The sequence below is a fragment of the Camelina sativa genome, chromosome 2 (assembly GCF_000633955.1).
Source record: "Camelina sativa cultivar DH55 chromosome 2, Cs, whole genome shotgun sequence".
Taxonomy (NCBI): Eukaryota; Viridiplantae; Streptophyta; class Magnoliopsida; order Brassicales; family Brassicaceae; genus Camelina; species Camelina sativa.
In genome coordinates, this window is record NC_025686.1 from 26,276,226 (window position 1) to 26,293,131 (window position 16,906).

Consider the following 16,906-nt stretch of genomic DNA (forward strand, 5'->3'; position numbering starts at 1 on the left):
TGGGGGTTAAAAAAAAAAAAAAAAAAAGCCACATATCTATTAATTTCTCTTCTTATATCAATTATGTCATATTTTATCTTAGATTATAAATTATATTGAAAGGCATGATAAACTGTTATTTTGAATTGCTGTTTTTTCTTCAATTTTTTTTGTTTCTATGTTTGGTTTCTCATTCTAAAATCTAGTTATTCTAATTTTTTTTGGATAATATTTTTTCTCTTTTCCAATCCTTGTTAAAAAACTCATTTTCAAAAATACTCTATTTTTTTGAAGCAAAAAAATATTTTGGGCATCAATTTTTATTTTGATTTTGGCATTAAATTATATTGGACCGGCTCTGCACCAAGGTAATGGTTTACGCATCTCGGATAGACTGATAGAGTGATGGCCCAATGGCCAGTAAAGCTGGTTAAGTTTTGTTTGTAGGATTTGTATCTATCGATATTTCCGGGTTGTAAAAAATACTTTTGTTTTCCTTTTATTTTAAGACTTTTTTCTTTCTTTAATTCAAAACCATTACTAAAAAATACCATAACGTTCAAAATGATGATTGCCGTGGTTCATATAGATTGTGGATTCCAAATGCTCAAACCAAGACGCAAATTTAAGAAACTTCAGTTCTAAGAACTTTTGTTTACGGATTTTGTCAATGGTCTACTAATTGAGTGCTTGCATGCGCTACTAATGCAAGATTAGGCTAAAGAAAGTCAACAATATGCAGTGATACCAAGCATAATTTTTTTTAATATAGAACAATAACTTAATGTACAATTCGTTTTCAACATATATTAGTTTAGTATTAGAGATAACTATAAAATAAAAACAATAGTTCTGTTTATGTAAAAGATTCGGAATTCAAACTATCACAATGCATTTTGTCATGTTGATTTATATGTTTCAACCGCCACAACTTTAATAACGACCAACAGAAAGATACATTTGATCTAATTAGCTTCATTTTATTTTAAAAGAATATTATTCAACTTCTAGCATGAGTCACGAAAACAGGGAGAGAAACGTTTATAGAAATTAGAAAATAGGGACTCGTTTTCGTTATGGAATTTATATAATGTGAGAGGTCAAAATATAGATGAAAAATTTATTAAAATTAAAGGAGGAGTAAGCGGTAGTTGACAATTAATTCTAGTTTACAATACTAATAAGACTGCAAATTCCCAAATGACTAAGAAAATAATAAATCACATGGAAAAAAGATTTGTGAAATCTTTTGGCGGTGCACTAGAAAGGCAGGAACATGACTGTCTTATGTTGTAAAATACTACATGAACCAACATTACATTAAATTTTATTATTTTAATTTTGAAGTTTTATCCTTTCAAGAGATTAGAAAACTAATTTTAATTGTCAACGCTTAATTCATAGTATGTAATTTGGTTAGTAAGCCAACGGTCGATTGCATGCAATCGCATTCGATTTGACTTCCACTCTCTTTGAAATTTTTATTCAAATCAAATCCTTGACAAGTAATCGTATGTCAAACCGCCCCTTTCAAACATCTTATTAGTTATAACACAATTATTAAAACTGATACTTGGAATATTTTATTCCCAAAGAAACGCCTCTTCGAATGTGGATGTGATGCTAATAATATATTATTCATTCATACTATATTCTTGCTGATTCTTAATATTTGTAGTACGTGTTAGTGTATCATGTTTTATCTTTGATTGTTAATTTATCATGAATAACAATATAATCATTTTGTGGAGATAATATTAAACAAAAAAACATTTGCATAGAAAAAGAAAGAAAGTAATGGTTCGTTATGCATATGCATATATTTGATAGTGTCGAGTTTTTTTTACTACCAATTCAATCATTATTAATAAATCTTATGAACGCTTTAAATTGTAAAAAAAAAGTTTGATTTCTCACATGTTGGAGATTAGTGTTGAGATCCAATGATCCATCCAGTCCGATATTTACCGTTAAATAGAACAGAAGAAAACATGCATGGTACTATTTTGTGACACGATAATATACTTATTAGTGGTCGTCATTTATTATGGAAAATAATGCTAGACCATTACTTCAATTAAACGTTAAATGAGTTGAGATTCTTTAACAGTTGACAAAACAAGTAACTAGCGTGAACAATTCAAGTGGAATATGATCAAGTTGCAAAATAAAAATGCAAGAGCAACCATATTTTGGAAACACTCAAAACACTAATGAGGAAATTTATTGAGAGAAGATATATATTCATCTTGAGGTTAGAGAGATGAGGATTTGGGTAGGCTAAGAAAATCCCAGAAAACATGGGAAACTCTCGTGCTTCGATACCTCCACATTCCTAACCTTATTATATTTCAAAAAAATTTCTAAAAACATTAAGTATCATAATATTCCATAAATAGGTCATATATTTCTACATACTCCATGATATTTGATGTCACAACGAAATTGTTTTATAAAGAAACGAAAAAAGTCAAGCTCGTTGACCTTTTAATGGCCTATATAAACATATATCACAGACGCAACAGAGAGTAGAAAGAAACTCATCACTAATATTGGAGAGAGAGAATAAAAGAGAGAAATTATGAGGAGTGACATGGCACGTCTCAGGTGTGGGAAGACGATTCCATTGCTTGGAATGGGAACTTATTGTCCTCAAAAAGATCGAGAGAGCACCATCTCAGCCGTTCATCAAGCTATCAAGGTTCATTTTCATGTATATAATTTCATTATATTTTTATACACAAAAAATAAAAACATAATCAAATGATCTTATAATATAATGTTTTATCATTTCTACACCATTCTCATAAGATTTTTCATTGGAATGAGAGCAGATAGGGTATAGACATTTTGACACAGCAAAGATATATGGATCAGAAGAAGCTCTAGGCACTGCATTGGGACAAGCTATCTCCTATGGAACTGTCCAAAGAGACGATATCTTTGTCACTTCCAAGTTATGGTCTAGTGATCACCATGACCCTATCTCTGCCCTCATACAAACTCTCAAGTAAGATTCTCTTTACAAACACTCACCTACTGACTACTGTATGGAGATTGAACTCTCGATCTCATGATCATTTTTTTTTTTTTTTTATGACTTATAGGACAATGGGTCTAGAGTATCTAGACAATTACTTGGTGCATTGGCCAATAAAGCTAAAGCCAGGAGTGAGTGAGCCTATACCAAAGGAATATGAGTTTGAGAAAGATTTGGGGATTGAAGAAACTTGGCAAAGCATGGAGAGATGCTTGGAGATAGGTTTGTGCAAATCTATTGGTGTTAGCAACTTCTCTTCTAAGAAGATCTTTGATCTCCTTGATTTCGCTTCTGTCCCTCCTTCGGTTAACCAGGTTTGATATCAACATTACTCTCAAGATTTCTTGTTGGGAAGATTCAAGAAACTAAATATTTTGCATATAAATTGTATAGGTGGAGATGCATCCTTTGTGGAGACAAAGAAAGCTAAGAAAAGTGTGTGAAGAGAACAATATCCATGTAAGTGGATATTCCCCAATTGGTGGGCCAGGGAATATTTGGGGATCAACAGCTGTGATTGAACACCCTATCATCAAATCCATTGCTCTCAAGCATAATGCCACTCCTGCTCAGGTAACTCCAGAACTGAGTCCATTCCTCTTTTGTGTGTTTAGGAGACTTGGTTGACTTTATAACTAATAATTTATGTACATATCTATAAATGAAGGTGGCTCTAAGATGGGGAATGTCAAAAGGTGCAAGCGTAATAGTGAAGAGTTTTAATGTAGCAAGAATGAGAGAGAACAAGAGAGCCTTAGAGATTAAATTGGATGATCAAGACTTGTCACTCATTGACCATTTGGAGGAATGGAAGCTCATGAGAGGAGAGTTCCTTGTTAACCAAACCACAAGCCCTTACAAATCCATCCAACAACTTTGGGATGGTGAGATTTAACTGACTAGGGTTTCACACACATCATTCACTCCAAAATGTAATTTCATCTTCACAGTCTCTTTGCATATGATCTTTTCTTATTTGTGGTATATATATATATATATCAAGTCATTACAACATGAAAGAACGTCCTCTTTGTTGATTTTGATTCAATCCTTTTCAACAAACTAAATCAAGTTCTCAGAGTCCTCTGCTAGAGCTAGAGGATCAAAATCATTGTCGCCGTCAAGACCGTATTCTAACGTAACAAACAACTTTTTAATCAGCTAAACCGGTTCCGGCTCAACTTGGTTTAATTATAATATTTTTGGTCTTATTATAATTTCCAACCAAATAAATTGGGTAGTTGGTACAGTTTGTTAGAAGGAAAACGGCCAAATAAGTTGGGTAGTTGGTACAGTTTGTTAAACCAAGATCTGATCATCCGGTAATTTATGAATTATTATCTTCTTGAATTGCGACGACCCGACCCGATCGATTATCCGGTTCTTGAGGGAGAATTCACTTGAAATTGGGCCTTAATCTATGGGCCTTAGTAAAGTCAGAATAAAAATGCAGATATGAACAGTATTTACCGTCGATCAATTTAAACTCATCAGTCATCGGATTTCAAACTATAATTTAATCTAGAGCCTTCTACAGTCAATTTGAATTAAACAGCTTTGTAGCCAAGGCAAGTTAGACCACTTTGCCATTTGGATTTGTGTCAAAAAAAAACTTTATTATGTATAATTTTATTATCTTGATGCAAAAACGAAGAAACTTGAAACTTGGATTCAACAGAGACCTCATCATAAAGAGAAAAGAAGCTTGCCACATTCAGTTTTTATTTAAACAAAAATAAAAAGTGAAATAAAAATGGAAGAAAAGTAGACATCGTTGCAAAAGGAAAAGTCTCACATAGAAAGTGAATAAAAAGGAAAACTTTGGGTGAGTCGACTTCCACACGAATGGCTTCTTCTAAGAGTATGACACATGTTTGTAACCCATCCACTTCGACGACCGGACGAGGCACTAGTCCTCCGTGTAAAAAACGAGAAAAAGAGACAACTTTTTTGTCTTATGCCATAAATTAAGCAATTCCTTCTTAAAAGCAATTGATACACTTTAGTTTTTTTTATATTCAAATATAACACGTTAAGCAAAAAAAAAACTATATTATCTTATGTAAATGATTACTTGGTTAGTGATCACTAAGTATTGTATTATATATATTAGCTAGCCATTCTGCATAAAATAATAATTCACAACTATGACAATACATATGAATTTAATTTAGGGAATAGACTAATGACTGATGATAGATTTAGCAGTTACTTATATAACCGCAATATGTGTTTTTCTTTTGGTTCGGAAAGATAAGGCAGGAAAGAAGACATGAAAAAGATATTGAGAAATTTTTTTTTCAAAAAGTCAAAAAGAGAGCAAAAGAGTGGCACCATCCTTCTTTTACGAGCGGACGAATAAAAAGCGCATAGAAGCTAAACTCACTTTCGCATTACCATTAAGCACTATTACTGCAGCAGTAGATAGTTGGATACTAGTACTAGTCTACAATACAAATCTGAAAATGAGTCTATAAGTTATAGACTATAATAAGTAAGACTATTTTTCAAAATGAATATATATTATAAATTATATATAGATATAGATATAACCTTTGTAGGATGGTGCCACTCTTGATGATGAAGAATCTATTCTGCCTCAGATGAAGAATCTCACCTTTGTAGATCTAGATCTCCTTCCTTCTATTTCTCTAGGTTCTGGATTTGTCTCACCGCCTCTGAGGCTTCTTATCGGAGCATCATAAAGAGGATCGCACGGCATCTCCATTCGGTTTTAATTTGTGGTAAAGGAGAATCTTGTACTCTTATCCGTTTGTGTGGTTTTCTTGTCTTAGATCTGTTTTAATTTATCAAAGGTTTAGGTTTTATTTGTCTTTTTTTTTAGTTCTAGATCTTGATCCGGGAAGTAATCGATTGGATGTAGTGTACTTTGCATGTCTGGGTTGTTTCCTCTTGTTTCATCTCTTTTGGGTTTAGTCTCCGAGCGTGTGTTTGTACTCGCCGGCTTAATTCTCGGGAAAGATTAATATTCTTGCCAGCTTTTGTAATCTTTCTTTTGTTATAGATCAATGAAATCAGATTGACGGAAAAAAAAAAGATATAGATATAACTATTTAGAAGTCATTTGACGTATGAGTTAAGGAATGTTTTATATCTTCCATCCATCAACTTTTAGATCACGAACCTAGTATCTTGGAATGTAAAACATTCTTGTTCTGTCATCTGTGTATACTATACACACACTCTTGGAAAACAAAACAAAATAAGTATTGAATTATTATTTTTTTTAAAGAGAAAGAATGCATGATGGTCATCTACTAAGAAGCTCCAGACTTATGAAATTTTAATATTTTTGGGTCGGAAAGATAATACTGTCTATATCACAATAGTATAAAGGCAAAACAGCAACGTGTCGTGCTTTTACTTTCAGCGACCCGTTAATAAAGAAAATAGTCTGTCCCACATTATTAAGAATGTGAGTATAAAAGGAATTAAAAAATGGTTTTAGATAATCACATTTGTGGCTAATATTAGTTGAGCTGTCGAAAAATATCTAAGTTGCTATCAGACACACAGACCAACGTTCAGTAGATTAAATAAAATTTGGGAACACAAATGTGATACATCTTTTTCAGCGTAAGAAGTATTCAAAAAGGATATAAAACCAAGGACCCAAATGATTAAATTCTGACCGTCTCGACGTAGGAAGGGACGGTCCTTTTTTTTTTTTTTTGGTGTTTATTATTCCTTGTTCTAATCTATAAAATCTTCTATCATGTTTCTTTTTTCTATATATATCATGTGTCGATTAGAGAAGAGTATTTGATAAAGTACATTAGTTTGATATGGTTGGTCAACAAATTATCCAAAAGCTAAATTTCTTTAATCAATCTCGGGAACTTCTTATTCAAAATATTTTTGAACTTTACCAAAAGAATTACACGTTAACGACAATTTAAAAAACCCTGGCGTGAATTGATTATATATACAATTCTAATTTATTGCTTTGTTTCCATTTCCCATATTCAACAGTATGTTTTGTGCTGTTTTATCGTGCCCACCCGCGCCAGCGCACACGATACAAGAGGTCAAATTCAAGAAAAAGGATACTTTCTGCATTATTATCTTATCTTACTTTACTTATCCACTCATATGTAAAGTAAACAAGTTTGTCTATCTCATATCTTACTTACAACAGTTCCTTTATATGTTTACTGTTAGCTCTGATAGACCATACTAATAATTTGAATGCAAATAAAGGTCAAAACGAACTTTTTTCTTCATCGTTATGTAATCTTATAACAAAAATCAAACTTAAAAGGCTAAAAAAGTGTATGGTACAAAAGCTATAAAGCCTCGTGTAAGCCACGAGGAAAGAAGGAAAAAGACAGATCTAACCACATCTACTCATACATGACATATACGTATATGTATATATATCGTATGTATACATATACAATCACATCTGTTCATGGAAATTGAGTGATCTTGATAACGCAGCTGGGTTTGCACAAAGAACAAGAGAAGTCTCTGTTTCTTCTTTGCTAATATTCTTAACCTCTTTCTTCGAGTCAAACCCTTTGAACAGAACGTCGTTCTTGATTCCAAGTGTTGTCCATATAGAACTCTTTGCGGCTTCATTAGGATCATCAATTCTCAAAGTCTTAGGAACCAACACAGATCCATTCTTCTGCTTTGGCTTCATCGTCTCGTCTTCGTCTCTCAAATGCTTACCAAGTGTAGAGTTAGGACTAGAATTAACCGGAGATGACAATGTTGGAATGTTCCAATAAGGGTAAACCGGGTAAAAACCGGGGTTCCACGCGTAAGGCCACGAAGCTCCCGGAAAGCAATTATCCAGACCGTTCGAAGTACTGTTATTAGAGGACTCGTCACTGTTCTGTATCCTAGACATTAGCTTTGGACTCCCGAACATATGATTCGAGACCTTTTGATCGTCTCCGAGGCTGAAACTAAGGACTGGACCATTTGTTTCCGAGATGGTCACGTGGTGGTAATGTGAAGGTGATGACGTTGAGTTATTCTTGCTCTTACGTCGTCCGGCGCCGATGGGAACACTTCTCATGGTCCCACCAGAGGTCCAATATCTCTGACAAGCTTTACAGAAATGGCGGGGTTGGTTTACGTTGTAGTTGTTGTAATAACAGAACTTTGTCTCCATGCTATTGCATCTCGGACATGGAAGAATCTTGGTCGGTTTTTTTAGGGTTTTGTCTTTCTCCGATTGATCTGTTAATGCCTCGTTTTGGTTCTGATGCAAGAAATAAGATGGAATAATCTTGTTAAACATATTTTAGTATAAGGATTTGAGAAAGTATTGAATTTAAAATTGTATATTATTATTATGAGTATGATTCTCAAGAAGAAGGTTCTAGAGAAATTTTGGTAGAGGAAAAAGTCTTTTAAAGAACACGCTTTACCAAAAAAAAACGTAAAATTCTCTCACCTTTATTGATTTGAATAAACGGAAAAAGCAATGTTTTCTAACTAAAATAAGATTACTTTTAAGGAGAAAACGAATTTGCTTTTTCGTTTCATGAAAAGTCATCAAAGCAAACTGCAACCTCTCTGGTTCACCAAAACACTCAGAACAGAGAGAACCGAGGTTTTTTTTTAGTGTAAGAAATCTATAAAGTTTTAACAATTCATCAAAAACTCTGATTAAAATGGAATATACAACAACCTTTGAGTTTTGCCTTTTATGGACAAAACATAAAAAGTTAGAAAAACACTTTTCAGTTTAACTTAAGTTATCAGATACTAACTGAGACATATAGGTTCTAGGTCCAATTATACACCAAAACTAAATTACTCGAAAGTTGTATGTAACAAAAGAATAATCAGCTATATAGTACCTTTGCGTCTTCATCAGCTACCTCTAAAACTGTCGGAAAAGGGATTTTCATACCGAAGAGCTTAATCGCTGGATCTTTACTTTCCAGCATTATTTCTTCTTTCCTTGAATTTGTTCTTCTTCTTTTTTTTTACTTTCTCGTAGGTTTCTCTTCGAAGCTATTTTTTTTTTTTTGTGAGGTATGGGTTTGTTTAGATTGGAATTTTTTTGGTTTGGAAATCGTGAGATTTGGGATTTTGATACGTTTTAAAAAGTGAAGTGGATGCCATGTCAGCATTTTCGTTTCATTCTCAACCACAAGTTTATGTGGCCTCTGATATTTTACTTTTCTTTTCCACAAAACCCATTGAACCCATATAGCATATAATCTTTTAGTTATTTTCTTTAAACTTTTTGTTAAAATTATTCCAATCTTTGTAAGAATAACCTTTTTAATTTGTTTTAAGACTTTCACTAAACCTCCATTGACCAAAAAACTCACAAGTACTTGGAACATACGAAAAACGAAGTGTTCCTAATTAAGAGCATGGAGTCAACTAGTCAAGATCTATAAACACGCTTTATTATATGGTATAAGATTGGTTTTATAACATATCTTAAACAGTGATATACTCTATTTATTCGTTTCAATTGGAACAAATAAACTAATGTAAACTGTTTACAAACTTTTGGGTAGGTAAATGTCAGCATCGAGGGGATGGCTTTGGTGCAGCTCACACGAGAGCTGTCTTGTTACGTGCATTTTCTTAATTGGTTGGTAGGAGGATGAAAATTCCCCATTTGAAAACGATCCACACTTTTTTGGTTTGGAGAGAAATATCAAATATACCGTCTATTTTATTTTCTAATTGTTTGTTTGTTAAAGAACCTTCTTTTGTTAGAAGGTAGATTTTACGGAAGATTTAATAAGATTATAGGAAGCTATGAATCTTTGTGTTTAAACAGGAATACAAATGCAACAAGGATTTAAACCTTTTCGATTCAATTTTGTTGTCAGAACTATTTAAAAAAAAAAAAAGAAGATTAAAAATAATAGAACATTATGTGAACGGTTGTAGTTGTACGTGAAGAAGGTAATAGAGATGAGGTGCTCTCTCATTAGATATAACCAAAAAGGTCTTTTAAGGTCTCTGCCACATAGTATGATTTACCAAACTCTTTAGTCTTTAGGATTGATTTACATGGATCTAACCAGACTCTGCCTTTTCCACGTCAACTTCTACCTGTGGGTCCGTTACTCACCTGCACCTCTTGGTCAGATCATAGATTTCACAAACTGATTGCATGCAGATGCAGTCAGACCCGTAGTTAAGAAGCTTCCTTAACATAAAAAAAAAAAAAAAGTAAGAAAATAAGTGTTGTACCTTCAAAAGACAATGTGTTTGTGATATTTTAGAATATTCATCCGAATACCGAATATCAGATAACATTTCTTTAAAATTCATAATGTGTTTGAATATAAACCATTATTTCCCATCCAAGATTTGCATTAAAAAAAATAAAAAGTTGAAAATTTAATTAGTTTATGTCCAACCAGTTGTATCACTCCATGTAATCATCTTTTTACAATATGTGTATTTTAATAATGATACAAGATTTGTTTGTAGTTTCATCGTCAAAAGTTATATTGTAAGAGGCTTAAGACCTAACTCCTAAGACAGCTTTAGTTTAAGGCTTTGACTTTCTCTTAGCAGGGCTCGTAAACATTGGTTATTTCACTTGTTACTCTGTTTTTTTATTTCTTTTCTGTCAACAGTCTCTGTTGTTAGATGCCAAACAAATTGAAAATTCTATCTTGTTTTCTCAAATTAACATATATACTTATACTGTCAAATTCAGAGTATCAGACCTAAATTAACATATATACTTCCAAGTATGTATATGATCTGAAGTTTATAAAAGAAGTGAGTAACAAAAACCAATCAATCATATGCACTGATTGTAAGACAATGAAATAAATATAACTTTCTCCAAGTAACAGAGTAGAAGAATATGCAAGTCTGGATCAATGATGTAGCTGTGAAATGTTGAATGAGAGACGATTATCCAGACCACCCCCAATGCTTATCATTAACTACGCTATCAACTGAAGGTGTTTAATCTGGACTTTGATTAGAGTTTTGGTTTTTGGATTTTTTTCGTTTCTAATAAATTATAGACACATCAAACTTTAGTCTAGTACTATGAGATTGGTTTCAGTTTCTGATTAGTTTGAGTTCTTCTTCGGTTGTCTAAGACGTTTTGAAAACACACCAGAATGTAAGCGTCTTGGTTTTTTTTTTTACTTTCTGAATTTAATCTACTGAAGCGTCTTGTGTTTTCTTCTGATGTTGTGAAGATAGAGACGAGATTCGTCATCTTTTTCTTCAGCAATAATAATAAGTCACATAACTGACAAATTTTTCTCGAACAAAATACAATAGCATTCGACAAGATCATAACTTCCATGTTTTTAACTAAATCTGAAATTTTCAAAATTTTCATTTGAAACAAGGCATCAAAGATCCAGCAAAATTATCTTCTGAATCTTCCGCCTCTACCACCACCCCGGCCGCCTCTTCTTCCACCACCTCCGCCACGACCACCACCGCCATGTCCATTGCCGTTAGCTCCAGGAGCCTTCATGTTTTCAGGCAACGGGAGGATTTGATCAACACACTTCCTGAAGCTGAAATCATCTGCAGTATCGTCTTCCCTAACCAGAAAGAAGCATCTGCTTTTCCACATCGGGTGGGTTCTGACTTGGAAGCTTTTGACTCCTCCTCCAATCTTCTTTTCATGCTCAGAATGGCCCTTCTTGATCAGATCTAGCAGCACCATGTACTCATACTGAAAACGTACAGTCAAAAACAAAATTCAGTACAACGAGTTAGAAGCTCAAAACAAACTGCAAAACTGTAATACTACACACGAGTATGTAATGTTTTATCAGTTATATACATGCTTGACGCCAACTCTGTGCCCTCAGTAAGTTTCAAACACAAATCCACAATCATACATAATCAAAGAAGAAACACAAAACATTTGCCAAGAACTTTTGAGTGGCAATAGCTGCCAAAGAACCTAATCACTAAGATGTCTCAACTTTACAATCAAACATGATGCAGATACATATACCTCAATTTATCCTCTTAAAACACATTGCATAATCCAATATCCACAATCAATAACTTGAGACAAACAAAAAGAAATATCTAACTCCAAACTCAATCCAGAGACACAATACACTAGCTAAGAACTGAGCAGTGATCATAGCCAAAAATAACAGCTACAAACCAGAACCAATCCCAAAGTTGTCAACTACAGAGCACGAACGTGAACATATTCATTGATAAACACATCAGAAAAATCAATATCCCCAATCAGAGCTTCCTGTTCGCTTCAACACAATGGTGACCAAATCTACCTCTAAGGTTATGACTCAAAACACATGAATGAACTTTTGTTAAAAATTGAAACTTTCGCAATTAAAAGAGCCAAAAGACAGAGAAGAAGAGTAACCAAAATATGGATTACCTTATTAACATCGAGATCAGTTGGCCAAAAGTGCATAAACTTGACAAAGTAATCGAACATCGCGACAGAGGTAACAAACTCCTTCGGACCCAGTTTGACCGGACCTGACTTCTCTTCTTCATCTCCAACCTTCTGCTTCTTCGATTCACCTCCGTTCTCGTCCTCCCCTGTCTCCTCTCTCTCACGTTTCTCATCGACCGTCTCGGCTTTTGGGGCCGCCGCGGCTTCGACTTCCATATCCACTTTCGTGTCTGGGTTCACTTGAGCCGGCACTGAATCGATGATCTCCTGTTGCTCAGCCATTGTGTAAAGCTTCCGCCTTTTTTTGTTCTCCCCCTTTCTCTTTTCTACGATTTCTAGGGTTTAAGGCTTTTAAGGGATAAGGGTGAGTACTCCTACTAAAAATCGGCTAAGCGGTATCTATATATATGCTTTCGGTTTCTGATTGAACCGAACCGGTTCGATTCACTGGATTTTTGCCATCTTACTCAACAAATCCCGAATTTTTACTGAATAGTACCAAGATTGATTTTTACCTTATTTTATTTTATTTTTCATTGATCTATACTTAAACACAGTAATAATTACATTAATTAGATTACTATTAGTTCATAATTATTGGAAAGTGTTTAATATAAAAATACTAGCAATCGATTCGCGCTACGCGCGGTAGTTAGATTAAGGTGTATTTCGAGTTTTGTTGTGTATATTTTTTTTGGTTTTTGTAAATTCATCTTACGTTTGTTTTTGTATTTAATTTAGGTCGCTTATGTTGATTTTTTAGGTATTTTAATAAAAATATGTTTTGCAGTAAGTATAATTTAGTTTGCTGTTTTTAAAGGAAAAATTGAGATCATCTTGTGTGTTTATAATGCTTTTAAAAAAAAATATTATTAGAAGTTAACATTGTTTAGTTGAAGTTGTTCTTTTGCTGTAGTTGTTAGTTATCATTAATTTATTATTATTTTCCATTTTGTGGTTGGATTGTTATTTAATATTTTTATATGTATTTTGTAAACTGTTGGAGTAATTTTTTTTGTCAATGTTTAAGTGTTTGGAGTGAAAAAGATTGTAGATTTTATTAAGAAAAATAAATAAAATAAATAATTTATATTCCTCTTCTCTGGGCTATTTTTGCTTGTTTCATTCGGGCCCAATTTCTCTGTAAGGCTTATAATTTGTGGGTTTATTGGGCCATTATTTGTATGTTATTGAGTTGAAATTGATTTATTCTTTTTCAAAATCCGATGTCCTCGTGAACGAATAGGAGAAAAGCAATTTTCCGATCTAGAGGTCTGTTTGAGGATTGAACTTATGCTTTTGATGCTCGTAATCATTTTTTCAGTCATTCATGTCGTAATCGTTTTCCCTTGATTTTTTTTTTTTTTTGGGTTTGCGTATTTTTGGTTGATTCCTTGCTCGCTTCGCATCTGTTGGGGATATTTAGTTATCCCCCTATTGATTTCGTTAAAGGTGAATGTCAATTGGGTTGTAAATTTGTTTATGCGAAAATATGTTGGCTTCTTTAGGTTTCCTAATTAAGTTGTGAGTTGTTTTGTGTTCTTGGTTGTAATTTTTTTCCCGTTTGTTCTGTGAGTGATTTTTCGATTCGATGTGAGTTGTGTTTTGGGGAAAATTAATTTTCTTGTTTATCTTGGTGTAATTTTATAAAGTCCTGGTTGTTTTTTTGTTTTCTCGGTTGTCTTTTTCATATAATTTTGTGTTACGGTTATCTGATTGTGGCATTCATATATCTGAATCTTTTTAGTTTATTAAATGTGTGTTCATCTCTTTGCGTCTTTGTCTTTGGTGATGGATTTGTGAAGTGCTGCCAAATAATTTTAATTGATTTCTAGTTGTATTTTCTTGATTATTTGAAAGTGTTGCTTGGGTTGCCTTGTTTTGATATTTTAAATTTTAAATTATGATCAGTTTAATAGAAAATTTTAACTATATTATTACCACTAATAAAAAATTAGTATTGTTTTCTTATTTTAACATATTTTACATAATTATTTTTTATTTAAACTTTCAATTAATTATAATTAACATGAATATGCACTAAATAAAAATTTTAAATTTATTTTAAAATAAAAAATTGAATTCATAGGATTTAAAAATAGTGATGGGTCTAGAGACTTTGAATGAAATAGTGTTGGGCCTACAGATTTTGGATGAAATTTAGTTGATCAATTTGTCATTTGTATGATTGTTTAAAAGACTTATTAAAATCTGTAAGGCCCACAAAATTAAAGAAGAAATGACTGACATGGCAGCATCAGGAGTGAGAAAAGCTAACTTTATATATATAGATTCATATACCTAATTCTTTAAGCCGATTAATTTTTGTTTTGTCTAGAAATTACATGTATTGTTTTATAGCATCTATATATATAAAGTGTAGTTTCCTCACTCCTGGTGCTGCCACGTCATCACCTCTCTCAATTAAATTAGGCCATTTTCTTGAAGCCCAATTTAGGAGACAACCCAGTAAGCAATTCTTATTTCATTTTTTAATTTGAATTTCTAAGCCCATTTCGAGTCCATCTCTATTACCTGTTCAATCTGCTCATCGAAGAAAACTCTTTTCCTGGTAACTTGACTCCGCCGCCATTAATGTGCGACCTCAACCGTCCCCCCATCTTGATTCCCTTCTATCACCTCACACGTCCCTCATCTTCTTCATTGTTTCTTTACTCGCTTATCCTTCAAACCCTTTCTCTATCTCCATCGGATAGTTTTCCTCTACAACTGTTACTCAAGTTCTTTCAATGCTCTGTCATTCAATTGAAGCCGCACTAATTTTTCTTCAATGCGTGCAAGGTCAAGTCCTATATAATGCCTTCTCCTCCAACTTCATGCCTCTCACAATTTCTTTCTCTCTAAATTTTTTCTTTACTAACATGGATTCCACTGTTGTTTCATTCGAAAATCTCAAAGCTGGCCGCCTACACCAGCAGATCGTTGGAAGATTGCTTCGCCACTGGACTGCCCGCAACGTCAAAAAAGGAGGCCAACTAATGGGAGTAGATTTCCTGCTAATAGATCAAAAGGTTGTATCGATCTCAACTACATTTTTCAGTTACTCGATTATAATCTCTTTCTCTAATTTGACTTTCTTCTTTTCAGAGTTGTTTCATCCAAGGATCCATCAATGTCACTCATCTTTCAAAACACGAAAAGTCGCTGTCTGATGGGGCAATATATATTCTGTCGGATTTTGAAGTCACCAAAAGCAACACCCGTTTTAAACTAACTGATTCCCCTTTCTCCATACGTTTCATAGCAACCACTGCTTTTCATCAGGTCCACGAGTCTTTCGGTATTTTTCCGGAAGAGTTTTACAGGTTCATTACTTATCAGCAGTTGGTTTCTCTTGCCAATACCAATACAGATCTTCCAGGTGAGCCGAGGATTTAACTCTTTCAATATTGCCCGTCTCCTATATTGTGTTCATCTCTTAAAAGTAAAACTTCCATTATTAAGCGCTCATGACTTCGTTTAATTTAGAAAAAGAAATAGACAAATTTTCTATATGATGTACAGGGCGTCTTTGTTCTACTTTTCTATATTATGTTGATTAACAGTGTTGTTATTTTATTCTATTCATGAATTTATAGCCTAATGATTATTTCCTTACATTTCATTTGCATAGCTCAAACCTCGCTGTTTAGAGCAACATGTAGTGGGTAGATTGCTCCATTTTATTGGCCTGCCCGTAATGCTAAAAATCCGGCGTCAGCCAACTCATGGGTGTTGACTTCATTCTCTCATTGACGAAAAGGTATTCTCCTGCTCCTCATGTTTGACTCTCAATCACCTATTCCTCCTATTTTAATAGTAATGTGATTGTAGACTACTATGATGCAGGGGTCGATTAACATTCTCCACCTTCTAAATTTTGAGAGATCTTTGATCGATGGAGGCCATGGGGAAATCTACATTATATATGGTCTTGAAGTCACAAGAAGCAACCCACGTTTTAAACTCACTGATTTCTATATCTCTATAAACAATTACTCTCTCTTGGAAACACAAATTCCAAACTCTCGGGTACGTCTTCTTATTGGAACCTAATATATTGAACAGTTCTGATATTTTTATACTTTCAAAAACTAACCTTCTCTTCACATGGGCCAAGTTTGTTCAACACATGCGTATCATAATGGAGTCACACAAACGTTGGAGAGGATGTTAGTCGTTATACATCTTGAAAGGTTTGAGTTCTTAGCAAACCACGTTTGTTTAGAGTTGTTTAATTAAACATACACTCTCCCTCCCCCATGACTTACCCATATTACATCACCACATGTTTCAATACTACTGCTGCAATGAGAAGCAGCGGTGAGAAAGTTCGAGTTAGCGCATTTGACGAACAAACACGCGACCACGCTTGAGGTTATTTATAGCAAGAAAGATGGAGGGAGTTGTATAATTTACCCACCAATATCAACCCCAAGATATTCAGAGAATCGGAGGTCATATTCTACCTATTCTTGATTATGTGTAGTCAATACTATGTGCATGGTCTTCTC

General features: G+C 33.6%; 3 protein-coding genes across 3 annotated transcripts; 1 reads left to right on the forward strand and 2 right to left on the reverse strand.

Moving 5' to 3' along the window:
* LOC104740080 (aldo-keto reductase family 4 member C9-like) lies at positions 2,541 to 3,960 on the forward strand. The gene is made up of 5 exons (XM_010460602.2): positions 2,541 to 2,680; positions 2,814 to 2,989; positions 3,087 to 3,333; positions 3,413 to 3,592; positions 3,687 to 3,960. Exons 1-5 carry the CDS (start codon positions 2,561 to 2,563, stop codon positions 3,912 to 3,914), a joined length of 951 nt encoding a protein of 316 aa, XP_010458904.1. The 5' UTR covers positions 2,541 to 2,560; the 3' UTR covers positions 3,915 to 3,960.
* Positions 7,267 to 9,076, reverse strand: LOC104740088 (cyclic dof factor 1). Its single transcript, XM_010460615.2, has 2 exons — positions 8,857 to 9,076; positions 7,267 to 8,252 (listed from the first exon to the last, which is right to left on the reverse strand). The coding sequence occupies exons 1-2, from the start codon at positions 8,944 to 8,946 to the stop codon at positions 7,440 to 7,442; spliced, it is 903 nt and encodes a 300-aa protein (XP_010458917.1). The 5' UTR covers positions 8,947 to 9,076; the 3' UTR covers positions 7,267 to 7,439.
* On the reverse strand, positions 11,235 to 12,768 carry LOC104740096. The gene is made up of 2 exons (XM_010460627.2): positions 12,372 to 12,768; positions 11,235 to 11,684 (listed from the first exon to the last, which is right to left on the reverse strand). The coding sequence occupies exons 1-2, from the start codon at positions 12,672 to 12,674 to the stop codon at positions 11,370 to 11,372; spliced, it is 618 nt and encodes a 205-aa protein (XP_010458929.1). The 5' UTR covers positions 12,675 to 12,768; the 3' UTR covers positions 11,235 to 11,369.